The sequence below is a fragment of the Eurytemora carolleeae genome, unplaced genomic scaffold, assembly GCF_000591075.1.
Source record: "Eurytemora carolleeae unplaced genomic scaffold, Eaff_2.0 scaffold811, whole genome shotgun sequence".
NCBI lineage: Eukaryota > Metazoa > Arthropoda > Copepoda > Calanoida > Temoridae > Eurytemora > Eurytemora carolleeae.
In genome coordinates, this window is record NW_019396782.1 from 97159 (window position 1) to 111710 (window position 14552).

At 30.6% G+C, this 14552-nt stretch overlaps 1 protein-coding gene across 1 annotated transcript; it reads right to left on the reverse strand.

Annotated features, from left to right (window-relative positions):
• Positions 1-515: 515 nt before the first annotated feature.
• LOC111708650 (synaptotagmin-12) lies at positions 516-10776 on the reverse strand. Its single transcript, XM_023482089.1, has 10 exons — positions 10649-10776; positions 10013-10078; positions 8913-8980; positions 6323-6363; positions 5574-5689; positions 4634-4699; positions 3593-3681; positions 1858-1928; positions 1488-1531; positions 516-708 (listed from the first exon to the last, which is right to left on the reverse strand). Exons 1-10 carry the CDS (start codon positions 10727-10729, stop codon positions 658-660), a joined length of 693 nt encoding a protein of 230 aa, XP_023337857.1. The 5' UTR covers positions 10730-10776; the 3' UTR covers positions 516-657.
• Between the last annotated feature and the right edge of the window lie 3776 nt (positions 10777-14552).

Sequence of the window (14552 nt, forward strand, 5' to 3'; positions counted from 1 at the left end):
TTCATTAATAAACTAGGGTTGATCTGGTTGCTATTGAATTTTAAGATTGGCATAATTTAGCGATTACAAATTTTATCATTTAACCTGAATTTGATCTTGTTAAGTGTTGTTTGGACATGTTCAGATAACTTTAGTTTGGTTTGGCTTAATTTGGTTTGGTTTGGGTTGATTTGGATTGATTTGGTCTGATTTGATTTGGTTTGGTTTGGTTTGGCTTAATTTGGTTTGGTTTGCGTTGATTTGCACTGACTTGATATGTTTTGGCTTGATTTTGGTTGATTTGGCTTGATTTGGTTAGGTTTTGGTTGATTTGGTTTGATTTGGTTTGGTTTGGGTTGATTTGGATTGATTTGGTTTGATTTGGTTTGGTTTGGTTGATTTGGATTGATTTGGTTTAGTTTGGATTAGTTTGATTATTTTAGGATTGGTTTGGCAAGACTTGGGTTGTCTCTTTTCTTCGTTATTTGGGGTTTCCGTTCTGCATTGGTTTGATATGGTTTTAATGGTTTGTTTTGTTAAAATTTCGAGATTTTTCTTAATTTTGTTCGGGTTGGGTTGTATGTGTTTCCTGAATTTTCTTGGTTTAGTTTGGTTTGCTTTGATATATTATGTTTGATTTGGATCTTGTTGAGGTTAAGTTTTGTTTTGTTTAAAGTTCTATTTGAGAGAATGGAGGATTGTAAATACTTTTCTAGGACTGTCCATCATCTGAAAAATATATCTGGGTTAAAGAATTATCATTATTCATTTAAAGTGTGTCCTGCCTGATTTCCCACTATACACATGGAAACCTTAATCAAAAAGAAATCTTAGTTTTTATTGCTTGAAAAGTGTTTAATTATGATAGTTTATTCATTATTTCTGAAGCAAAAAACAAACACAAGAAACTGTTGTAATTTTCAATTGTAACAAGAAGAATATATTTTTATCTAACCCCTCCCCCCCGTCCCATATAAGCTAGCGTTAGATAAGTTACAACTGGCTTCACTTTATCCGTGTAAAACAAACTTTTCATAATTTTTAAAATAATATTGTAATTTTGTTCTGACCTTTATGGCATGAAATTATGTATTTTTACAGTAAAGTATTGTATTTACTTTACTCAGAAGTAAATACTATTAACTTAACTACTTTACAGGGTAGTTTTCCTTGGCAAAATTAGTCAAGGGAACCTGTGGTTAGGGAAAACTGTTATTTTCCCGAAAAAGTAGTTTTACAAACTCTATCGTCTTTTAAATGAAACCTTTGCAGAGCGCGATTTTATTTAATTAATGGTTTTTAGTGACATGGGTCGGTGATATTGGTGAAAAGGTGGTTAAAAAATCTTTGTAATAAATCAACCCTAAAGATTGTCAAAGAGTTAAAACGTAATGTCAACAAAAGATATTTTTATATACAGTGATAACCAGAAAACTCTGAAATATGAAGACGACTTTTAAACTCAAGTTAGGGCTTAAACAAGTTCAATGAACATATATATATTTTACCTTGTTCCATTGTTCTCGCTCTTTATCGCCTCTTACATGCTTCCCTAAATGAAATACACTAGTCAAATTATCCATTAAATCCTTTTTTATGTTTTTGTCTTTTAATCAACATTTTTGCAAGGATAAAAATCGGAATCTGAGGTTGCAACTTTTGTATTTGTAATCACTATTAAGCATGTTTTTGTGGTTATTCATTCATAAGTTTTGGATACCTCACATGAAAAAATATCGGTAAATCCGCAAACGTATTTTGTTATTTTTTGATAATTTGAAAAGAGAAATTGCCACAAATCGAGGCAAAATTTAAAGTCAAAATCAAAGATGGGCAAGAAGCATCCTGGATTTGGAAGCCTATTGTGTATATAATTACCTAGACATAAAACTCCAAGAACACTATCTTTTTGTTTTCCACTAGACGATGCTTTCCTCCCTCTATCAGCACTAAAACAATTATATTTTTGATTATTTTTTTTTAATTTTCTTTCCAACAAGTGAATCATGATTCATATGCTGACTCAGCAACTTATAGGGCGTCTCACGGAACATGACAGTTGGTAAATAGTTTAGAACGTCTTCTTCCATAATTTAATTGATACCAAAGACAATAATAAAATATTATACGGAAGTCATATTACAGTTAAATTGATTTCAAAGTAAAATATATTTGAGCAAAAGATTTTTTAACGAAATAAACTGCAAAAAGCCTTTAATATCATAATACAGTATATGTAAGACGACATTCAAAGCTATTTATCAACTGTCATGTTTCGTGGAATAAATGTTTCGTAAAATAATAATATCATTACAAATATTATCAAATATCTTAAGAATATTCTTGAGTATTATATTCTTCTAATATTAAAATATAAATGGACTTTTAACCATGGACCAGATTTGATAATAGCTAGAAGAAGTTGAACCTTTTAGACGTAGTTGAACTATTTCACTTGTGTCAGATTAAAGTTGAAGAGAAGTGGCTTAGCAACTTTTACGCAGTTCGATTTTTTCTCGCTTTTTATAAAATCTGGTTCCTCAGCTGAAAACTTTAGAGTTATGGATATCGAGATCAATGCTTGACGATTTATAAAATCTTTATATTGATATCCAGAAAGTGTCTAAAATTGAACCAATCAGAGTATTGTTAGCATAAACCGAACAGCCAATTAAAAGCCGGGAAATTTTGCAGATAATTTATGAGAGAACTCTCATTGGTTGGAACCAAGCAGTGATAACAAAAGAGTGGATTAACAAGAACATCTGAATTTTACACAATGCATAATTTAATTAAGCGATTGGTATTAAGGGTATCCAATGCTAAAGTTTTCAGCTCATGATGTACGATGAGTATAAACAAACCTAAATACCTTGAAATATCAAACCTATACCTTGAAATATCAAACCTATACATTGAAAAATTAAATTTTATTGCTTTAAAAAATTTAACCTTTACCTTGAAAAATTTAACCTAGATAGCTTGAAAGATTTAACCTATATAGCTTTAAAGATTAAACCTATACCTTGAAAGATTACACCTATACCTTGAAAGATTAAACCAATACTTCAAAAGATTAAACATACATACCTTGAAAATTTAAACCTATACCTTGAAAGATTTAACCAATACCTTGAAAGATTAAACCAATACCTTGAAAGATTTAACCAATACCTTGAAAATTTAAACCTATACCTTGAAAGATTAAACCTATACCTTGAAAGATTTAACCAATACCTTGAAAATTTAAACCTATACCCTTGAAAGATTTAACCAATACCTTGAAAGATTTAACCAATACCTTGAAAGATTAAACCCATACCTTGAAAGATTTAACCAATACCTTGAAAGATTTAACCAATACCTTGAAAGATTAAACCCATACCTTGAAAGATTTAACCTATATACCTTGAAAATTTAAACCTATACCTTGAAAGATTTAATTTATATAGCTTGAAAGATTTAACCTTTACCTTGAAAGATTAAACCTATATACCTTGAAAGATTACAACTATACCTTGAAAGATAGCTTTAAATTTAAAACTATACATTTAAAAATTTAAACCTATACCTTAAAAGATTAAACTTATACCTTGAAAGATTAAACCTATACCTGGAAAGATTAAACCTATAGTAGGATTCAGCATCTGAACTATCAAGGTCTAAACCTATCATTCCTTCGCCTACATCATCTAAGTCCTCCTAAACAGAAATATTTGGATTTTTGAAGAAAGAAAATGAAACTGAAGTTCCTTAATACACAATGTACAATGTTTGTTTGAATTACTGCACGTGGTACTACGTGCAATAGTTTAAACGACCAAATCAATGATTTAATAAATACTAAACTTCAAAAGGCAAATTATGACCTAAAATAATTAAACAAAAAATAATTCTCAAAAGTGGGTGGATACAAAACATCTAAAAATACCAATTTCTATAGACATCCAAAGGTAAAATAAATACCCCCTATATTACCAAAAAAAACTCATATTCATGTTTGCTAAAATATTGCTACCGTTTGGCCATGTTTACTAAAATATTGTTACCACTTTTGATTGTTACCTCCTGTTCATGTTTACTAAAATATTGTTACCTCTTGTTCATGTTTGTTAGAATATTAATACCTTTTGTTCATGTTTGCTAAAAGAGTGTTACCTCTTGTTCATGTTTGCTAAACGATTGTTACCTCTTGTTCATGTTTGCTAAAAGATTGTTACCTCTTGTTCATGTTTGCTAAAAGATTGTTACCTCTTGTTCATGTTTACTAAAAGATTGTTACCTCTTGTTTATGTTTACGAAAAGATTGTTACCTCTTGTTCATGTTTACTAAAACATTGTTACCTCTTGTTCATGTTAACTAAAAGGTTGTTACCTCTTGTTCATGTTTACTAAAAGATTGTTACCTCTTGTTCATGTTAACTAAAAGATTGTTACCTCTTGATCATGTTTACTAAAAGATTGTTACCTCTTGTTCATGTTTACTAAAAGGTTGTTACCTCTTGTTCATGTTTACTAAAAGATTGTTACCTCTTGTTCATGTTTGCTAAAAGGTTGTTACCTCTTGTTCATGTTTGCTAAAAGATTGTTACCTCTTGTTCATGTTTGCTAATAGATTGTCACCTCTTGTTCATGTTTACTAAAAGGTTGTTACCTCTTGTTCATGTTTGCTAAGTAAGACGACCAGTACAGTATGATTCTCCAACTGTGCAGGCTCAGCCTATATACAGGGTGTCCCACATTATATTAGATCGTTTATACCTCAAATTTTTTTTTAGGGACTAATCGGAAAACTAAAACATAATGAATATCTTTTAGAAGTATAAGATTTCTATAAAAGTTTTCTAGCATTATGTGCGTATTTTTGCGTTAAAGCTTGGAAATAATCTAATATGATATGGGATGCTATATATAAATGTATATATAAAGATATCAAATGTCGTCTTGACAATTATTTGGTGTTTTTTTGCCTCTGAGGCCGTGAGGCCGTTCCTTCCTTATACTAAATTGGTCGACAACTTGGCGTCTTCTATATTGGTCGTCAAGTGTACTGAGAAATTATCTATCTATCAGATAAGAATTTAGCATGAGACATCTAGAGGTCTTTATATCGTCCCCCAAAGTACGTGAACTACACGACCAATATCTATAGAGATACTGAAGCTGTCTTGTTTTTCTTGTGCTTCAAAAGTATATGTGTTTAATTGCACATCAAACTTTCTATTGCATGAAAGACAAAGTTGTTTTTAAAAATAATTATTTTTTTTGAAAAGGTAAATGTTTATCCGTGAAAAATGCAGAACAACGTTATCAAACAGTATTATATAATTTGCGTATTTGCGTCCCTACTTTATTCATTAGAACACAAAATATCCTAGGATTGATTAACTAGTTTAGACACTACGAAAGTCCTTCCATCGTTTTCATATTTTCGGGATGAACTTTAGTAAAAATAAAATTACAAAAACAAATATTTGTAAGCTAAAATTACGCTCCAGTTTTTCTATGAATAAATTTACATTATTTCTCAACACAAAATATACAAATAAAAAAGAGAGTGACATTTTTGTAATTTTTTTTTATAAACCTCTAACCTCGAAATGAATAGTCTCGTCGAAGAACGGTTCTTTAGTATCGTATTTAATCGCCGATTTCTTCTTTTTCACCAATCGGCCGGATTGGTTGAAAAAGAACAACTTCACGTACGGATCTAAAAAATATATTAATCAAATTAAAGAACCAAATGAATCTTCAGTTTTTACCATAATTTTGTTGAATTGATATTGGTCTGCTTTGCGGCAATTTTTCTTGTTATTTTTCAAAGCGTCATTTTTGTTTTAATCACACAGCAATCCAAAAAACAAGTAAAACTTAAAGGGATATTTATAAACTTAGAAATAAAATATGTATAATCATATTTTTGAAGAAATTTCTTTTTGTGCTAAAATCTGATGTGTTGCACGCGATATTTCGATTTGCAATAAACCATTTTTTTATTTCATATTTTTGATATTTCATGTAATTAAACTTATATTGTTGTGACTAAAATAAAAATCTTTGCTCGTTTTTAAAAATCTAAATCCGTTTTTGTTGATATTTTTGATTTTTTTTAATGAATTAAAAACAATAAAAGTTATTGATTATCATTCTTTAAAATTAACGATAAAATCAATTCAACATTGATGGGATAATCACAAAACATTGAAAGCTTTAAAAACTAAAAACTTTTTATTTAATTATCCAACGTTAGACCAATAAAAAAACGGTATTCAACCCAGGCTATTAAAGAATCATTTGATCTGCAATTTTTATAAATCAAAGGCAAGAGATATAAAATACTAACTTGGTTTTTTGCTGTTATTTTGCTGATCTTCCTTGTCAAACCTTAAACATTACAGTTGTTAAACAAGTGAAAGAAAATAATGATGATAATAAAAAGAATATAAAATACTTCGTAATAGTTTCTAATCATGGTACTCTTGCTTCAGTATTACATCTTCTATATAATAAAACAAGACATTCATATATATATATGTTCCCTCTGGCCGGACAAATGGCTGAACCGAATGGGCTGACATTTTTTTTAGGGAACCCATGGGTAACCTGGGGCGACATGGGCTCAACAAATTATAAAATTTGTATTTTCAAAGATCGAATTTTTTCAGTATTTGTTTTAAATTCCACGGGCAACGCCGGGCCCTTCAGCTAGTATTGAATAAAAACAAAAGATGTTAATTTTTCGAAAATATGACGAAGTAGATATTTTGTTTTCTGAAAATAAACAATTCTTTCACCCTTAGTTTTCTTCATGAATGGATCAACTCGATCAACCAAGCAAGAAAATTTTGAGATTTATATCCTGCCATATTGGTTTTAGAGCAAAATATTTTATTGAAAACCCCTTCTCATTTCTTCGACATTTTTGATTTTGTAGGCGAAAAAACTTAAAATCACTTTTTTTCAGAGACACTCTGTATATATATGTTGCTTGTTGTTTGTATTGTTTGAACCCAATACATGTTGACTACTTGTCATCTTTATTTTTAATTATAAAATGTCGCGTCGGCTTGGTTTCTATAATATTGAACTAAACGATTTCTAAAATAATCACATAAACATTTTTAGAAATATACGCATTGCAACAACTTGAAATCAAATCCTGAGCGAAGTTATTTAAGTTATAGAAAGACCAACGACGACATTATTTTCCAGATCCCTGGGCGGTTCTAGCCAAAGAGAATAGAATATATATATTAGAGTGGAATTTATGCAATCCCTCGGTATGAATTTTGTCAGTCCCTTTCAGTCTGAAAGGAAGTTCAAAGTGTACAAATCATGTAAATGTTCACAAATTATACGCAGTAGCGTACAAAAATACAGTATGTTCCCTAGACTATCCATTTCAATTTCGAATTTTTTAAAGCTGTTAAATAAACTTTATAATGAATTAGGTGAATAAAAAACATCATTTGATTTATAGTTATAACGGAAAATCATCGTTTGTAAAGTGAAAGGCATGGAGTCTATGTGAAATGATCATTGGTCAATTATGAAAAGAGCCTATTTCATAATTTGGTTTTCTTTTAATATTAATTTTAGATTTTCTATAAAATGATATTCCAGGGCCCAAAAGGTTTTATAGCATAAATATGTGAAGTACACCTGCAGTATGGAAACAGTACAACAAAATGGCCGTTTCACACTTTTTTCTAGTATATAAAAATCCAGTTATAAAGTAAAATCTTTGCAAAAAAAGTCCAAAAACTTATAAAATGTACATTTTTGAAAAGCCCTTGACCATGCCATTTCAAATATGCAAAAAAATTAAAAATTTTAAATAAACTTATGCGTAATTAAGGAAAATTAAAAATCTCCAAATTTCTTTTCACCGGTTGTATGCAAATAGTTTACAAACATTTTTTGCAAATCTTGTGCAATCCGTTTCCTTATGCCAAATGCTTTCCAAAAAGCTTAAATTTATCAAAATATGACAACTTAAAGTGGATTAAAACAAAGATTTAGTTTGGTTGAGGACTCAGGCAGTTAGTTTAAAAGCCCGGTTTTAGACCTTAAGAGAGGACTAGAGAGGACTATGGGTAATTAGGAAAAGTCAGAAAATTTCAATACCCTCAGACCAATACTTTTAGAGTTATATTAAAAAAACTACAGTAGGGGAGGGGGTTATGTTGACCCCCCCCCGTAGGAATAGGGTTAAGAATAAAAACACATCTTAACTTTGATCTTTTTCAATGCTTTGTTTTTTCAATAAGCTGTCGGTGTCATAAAGTTAGCGAATCATAAAAGATAATTTCTAAACATAAAAACACTTGATCTGAAAGATGTTGCCTGCCTGAAAATCAAGTTAAAATGCCTTCAAAAACAAATACAAGTGTAAATTTTACATAGTCATCTGAAAAAGTCAAGGTTACGCTGGAAAACATTAAATGATAAAAAGTTAAAAAAAAAAAAATATTAAAGTACTTGACCTTTATTTCGCTCTTCTGCAGGTCAGCAACAAAGGTCTGGCTGTAAAATGGATTATGGGCATGCCTTTGGATCATAAACCAAACCTTTAACTACTGGAAATCATGAACATTTTTGGGATCTTGCGATTCTTGATCTTCGAGGGATCTTATAGCGATCCTTGTAGTTAAAAACATTTAAAAATAGGATTGTGGAACAATAACAGTTAATTGAAAGGGGCAGCAGGCGTTAGTTCAAGTTTTTATTAAGTACAACTTTTGTTTAATGAATTTTTTTAAAATATTGAGCCCAGAACTTAATTTAAAATTTAGAAAATATTTAAATTTTTTTTACATTTTTTGTCGTCATTATTTAATTTTTTTTTCTTAAATCGAGTCTCAAAGCGTAACCACCCAACTCTATATTCCACTCTAATATATATTCTATTCTCTTTGGTTCTAGCTTTTTACCTCAGATTGGACGCTTTCCCTAGGTTAATGGAGAGTCTCTGTGCAGTGGGCAGATAGCTGAGTCCAAACTAGAAATACAGAAAATTAGAAAACGCAGCCCCTTTCCATCTAATTTTTTCTTATGTTTTTAATTTTACATGATGATTTTTAACAAAACGAACGTTTATCAAAGGTCGAAATTAATAACAAAAAAAACATAACAACAACAACGAGATGCAACATTTCTGTCCGTACTAGAATATTTTAGTCATATTTTAATCTCTCATTCGAAATTGGTTAACAAAAGTGTAATTGATACTTTATATACTTAAATATTTAATATCCGGAGCCCAACCATAAATAGAAACATACGGTTATCTACATGTGAAGAGTGCTAAAACTAAAACTTACTGGACTTCTTACCAGCTTACTATGATGTAACTCAAGTCTGAAATACTTCTTGAACTTTATGAATTCTGGCCTTGTGTTTGTATCCAAAAATTATTGTGGTATCTCACATGACTCCAGGGAAGGCTTAGGCCAGTTAAAATATTAAAAATTGGTTGCTAAAACTCTTGTCGATTTTAAATTATTTTAGAAAGCTGGCCCTCAGTAGAGTCTAAATAGAATTGACCCTAAATAGACTTTGGTCGGGAGCTACCCCCCAAAAAATTATTTGCTTTTTTTAACGAGCGCTTTTTTAACCCCCGCCCCACTGCTCCAGTATTCCCAAGCTCCAAATAGCCATCTCACCAAAAGACATGCATCATGTAAAACCTCGTCAATGTAAACAGAAAATCCTCGAATTTGTATTGTGAGGTAAGAAAAAAAATGACGTATGGAAAAACAACATTTTAAAGAAAAATTTTTTATATCAAGAAAGGGGAAAAAACAGCGAATCAGCTGTATATTCGTGAAAACTGTTTATTAGTATCGGCTGCTTTGTATCAGCTGTTTACCAGTATCAGCGGTCTACCTGTATCAGAGCTGTTTACCTGTGTCAGCTGTTTACCTGTAAAAGCTGTTAACCTGAATCATGACTGTTTACCTATATCAGGATCAGCTGTTTACCGATATCAGTTGTTAGTTAACCTAAATCAGCTGCAGTCAGTAGTATTTACCTGTATTTCGCCATTTTCTTTCTTCTGCTGAGTGAGGAAAAGAGTGAGTGTACTCCTCTCTGGATCCTATGAAACAAAATATTTTGCAATTTAGTTTAAAGTGACTGTTTACTGTTTCTGAATCTTGGAAATTGGTGCATCTTAGAATTCAATGATAGATTGATTGAATCTGTATTTCTAATGAAAATATATGTGTTTAATCTGTTATGATTAGGGTTTCCAGCGAAAAGAGGTAAAAATTTATCGGAAAATTCCGTTATTTTTTCATTTCGTATTATTAATTCATTTTCACAAAAAAATGCGAAATTTTGCGAAAAATTTTTCCCATTTTTTCGCGGAAGTTTTCGTTCGCTGGAAACCTTAGTTATGATATGTAAGTTGGAAACTTAAAGGTGAGATTTTATTATTTCTTTTTAAATTCATACTTTCTTTGGAATTGCAAAAACCAAATAAAACCTGTTTCTGTTTAACTCAAGTTTTTGTTATGTTTTGCGTCATCGAACTGTTTATAAAAAAAACTAGATTACACATAGAATAAAGTTCTCTTTTGGCTAGGATGTCACATTGGAATATAGATTAAAATGAGAAAAACATATTTTCAATATTTTCAAACATATCAAAATATTGTTTTTGAACCTGAACAGTTTGCTTTGCTTCTTTGAGAGAAACAGTGGCTCGACCCAACTCAGTAGGTCCAGTGTGCCGGTCCTGGTCCATCACAGTAAACCGTACTGACACGTCCTAAACACATACACCATCATGGTAATTACTGTACTGACACGTCCTAAACACATACACCATCATGGTAAACCATATGGACATGTCCTCAACACATACACCATCATGGAAATTACTGTACTGACACGTCCTAAACACATACACCATCATGGTAAACCATATGGACTCGTCCTAAACACATACACCATCATGGTAAACCATATGAACACGTCCTTAACACATACACCATCATGGTAAACCTTATAGACATGTCCTTAACACATACACCATCATGGTAAACCATATGGAGACACGTGCTTAACACATACACCATCATGGTAAACATTACTGATACGTACTAAACACATACACCATCATGGTAAACCATATGGACATGTCAATATAATACTGACAAACTAGTGATCAGCGTGTATATCAATATAATACTGACAAACTAGGGATCAGCGTGTATATCAGTTAATGCTGAAAAACTAGTGATTAGCGTGTATAACAGTATTATACTGACAAACTAGTGATCAGCGTGTATATCAATATAATACTCACAAACTAGGGATCAGCGTGTATATTAATATAATACTGACAAACTACGGATCAGCGTGTATATTAATATAATACTGACAAACTAGGGTTCAGCGTGTATATCAATATAATACTGACATTCTAAGATCGGCGTATATATCAATGTATGCAATGCAATGGTTAAATATAAGTGACCGCCATTTAAAATATTTATCAATTTAACGCTGTTGATTGGGATAAATATTGATAGAAGGCTAATGTATAAGTGATTGACGTATACATAAAACAATGCTGATAATTTCTAATTTCAGTTTTGTTTTTTGACCAGCTTACATTCACAACAGACTGTAGATTGCAGACGAACAAAATATGAATTATTGTCTGGAAAAAAATAATTGATTATTCTTTTTTATTTTCTTTCTTTAAAACCTGAGAACTGTTATTCCAACCCAAGGATCACAATGGGCCTTGTATTCCCGGGACGGAAGGTCAGACACTAAAAAACATATTTTAAGGAACTTCAACTTTGAAAATAAAGGAAAACCCGAGATCATTATTTGGAGTGATTGGTACTTTGTAACCTTGGTTATAATGTCTTGTTAAAAGTGATTCCAAAATAGTATGCAGAGCAGGGTTAACACAAAAGATAAGATTGTAAAGACGACTTAAAACTATTAAGACATGACAATTCCAAGGTAAAATTATTTCTTTGCTGGCTCGCATAAAGTCATGAAATGACTGATAAAATTATTTGGCAACGAAAGACAATTGCCGGGGATCATGCTAATGAGAAAACAGACAGTACACATTTTGCAAAGTCGTCTCTGAGGTCTCATCCATTTTGGGTAACCCTGTATTTACACTGAAATCAAATCAAATTGTAATAAACGTTTTTTTCTTTTGGTGAAAAATTTAAATGTAAAGCATACCAAAAATAATCAAAAAGAGATTACAAATATATTTTTTGTTGTTCATAAAAATAATTAAAAAAGATTTTCCAATTTTTTTAAGGCATATTAAAGTAGATATTTTGGAAGGCAGGTGCTTTAAATTTTTTTTTAAATGGCATAACAAATCTATTATTTAGTATTCAGTCAGTAGACACATTTTTCTCAACTATTATTAAACCTCCCAAATATATTGTACACTTTTACAGCTTTTTGATGGTTTTAAAATTTTTAATTATCTTAGGATTCAAATTAGCAACCTGATTCGACAGAAAGAGCTAGCTTTGCTGCTACGCTGCTAGTATCCGAGTTTTCCTGAATTAACAATTTGTTAGTTATTTTCATTTTATTTTCAACTACAGTGAGAAACAGAAAACTATGATCAATAGGAAAACGAATTTTGGACACAGCTTGTGGCTAAAAACAGTTTAATGAACATGATACACGGCAATTGTACAGTTAAAAGAGACAAATTTAACTGAATAAGAGATTTTACAACTGCAACTATTTGCTTTATAACAATATCAAATTCACTTAAATATGTCTATATAATCTCATCTTCCTTTTCCACAGTTTTCTGGTTCCCACTGTACCAATTCAACCTTTATTTTTACAGATTATGTACAGTCGTCGTCGTAAACATCAATACAATGAAGACGACTTTCGAGTTCAATGTTGGTTATAACCAAGCCTGTAAACATGCAAACAAAGAGAAGCTGTTAATTAACACTTGTTATAAATTAAAATTTTAATAGAAAAGTCGTTTTCATTGTATTGATATAAACGTCTACCACTGTATTAAAAGTTTGAATGTTATTATTATATTTATGTTATTATTATTATTATATAAAAAAATGTGATTTCTTGAACAAATATTGGTTGGATTATGTTGAGATAAATCTTGTTTAAAACAACTCAAAGTTTGCTTGTAATACAAGAACTTTATTAAAAACATGTTTTAAAATTGGAAAACTTTATCATGGTGGGTATAGAAAACTTTATCATGGTGGGTATAGAAAACTTTATCATGTTGGGTTTAGAAAACTTTATCATGTTGGGTTTAGAAAAATTTATCTTGTTGGGTTTAGAAAACTTTAGGAGAAATTACAGAACATTAAAATTACAGATTTATTTTTAAGAAATGATAACCCTGAAACTGTTAATTATAAAATTCTGAAATTAAGACTTGCTTTGCAAACCGCTTAAAAATTCAATTTATTTCTTCTATCAAATCAGGCCCATCACCAGAGGGATGGGGGTGGTGCTAAGGAACCCACCCCCTTCTCCTAAAAGTAGGAGTGCAACGACAAAGCTAATATTTAAGTTTTTCAGCAAATCCCGATTTTCTTATCCCTATCTCATTGCAATCCATTGTGACCATACATATTTCAATTTATGAGTTCTGTTGGATCAAATAGTCTAAGTTGGAAATATGAAAGGTTTACACCATCAGGTTGCAAAGAAATGAGGATTAGAAAATTTGAGTTTGTGGCAAAGACTCAATTCTTTCCCTCCTGCATGTACACTTGCTTAGCAAAATATTCAATGTCGCAGCAAATATGGAAATCATGAGCAGTTTACACAGTGTACATGATAAAAAGTGTAATGCAATGTGCAGTCATGCAGTGTACAGTTTGTACACCGTACATACCTGTTTTAGATTGGTTAGTAGAAGAGACACAGTGATTGACGAACAGGCTGGAAGTGGCGTACAACTAAAAAGCTCTTTATAAAAAAATTGTTTTTAAAAAAAACTTTTGAAAGAAAATTTAATACTTTTTATAGAAATCAAATTTTCCAGAAATAAATTTAATATACTTTTTAGGAAAACCAATTTTGTTAAGATTTCTTTAGTTTAATTCAGTGGATATGTATTTCTTGGAAAATAGTTTTCAATTAGAAAATTTTTTTTTCGGTTTCCTTTTTTGCAGTACAGTGTTTTGAGGCGGCGTCATTTGTTCTGGGATTGATCCTATGGACGCTGTTGAGGTTCTGTATTCGGACCTGTACAAATTATAAGAATTAAGATACGCTGTTGAGGTTCAAAAAAAAATTGCAAATTTTTTGCAAACAACCTGTCAAAGGAAATTTGCACATTTTTAGTTTTTCTTGATTAAAAATCAGGTTATTTAAAATTTTGCAAAAAATTTTGCACATTTGAAATAGCATGGTCAAGGGCTTTTCAAAAATATATAATTTTTCATTTTTTTGACAAATTTTATTTTGCAAACATTTTTACTATAGAACTGGATTTTGCGATAAAAAATTCAATTTTTGCAAATTTGCAAATTTTTTTGCAGATTCTAAAAGTAGAGCACAAGAGCTTTTCAATGATG

Bases quoted from the DNA above. Each gene is read 5' to 3' on its own strand.
- LOC111708650 (XM_023482089.1), bottom strand. From the start codon at position 10,729: ATGGACCAGGACCGGCACACTGGACCTACTGAGTTGGGTCGAGCCACT. The intron at 6,364-8,912 runs GTAAAAAGCTAG...GTAATGTTTAAG, and splicing joins GGGAAAGCGTCCAATCTGAG to GTTTGACAAGGAAGATCAGC. The intron at 3,682-4,633 runs GTAACAACCTTT...ATTTCTGTTTAG, and splicing joins TTAGCAAACATGAACAAGAG to GAGGACTTAGATGATGTAGG.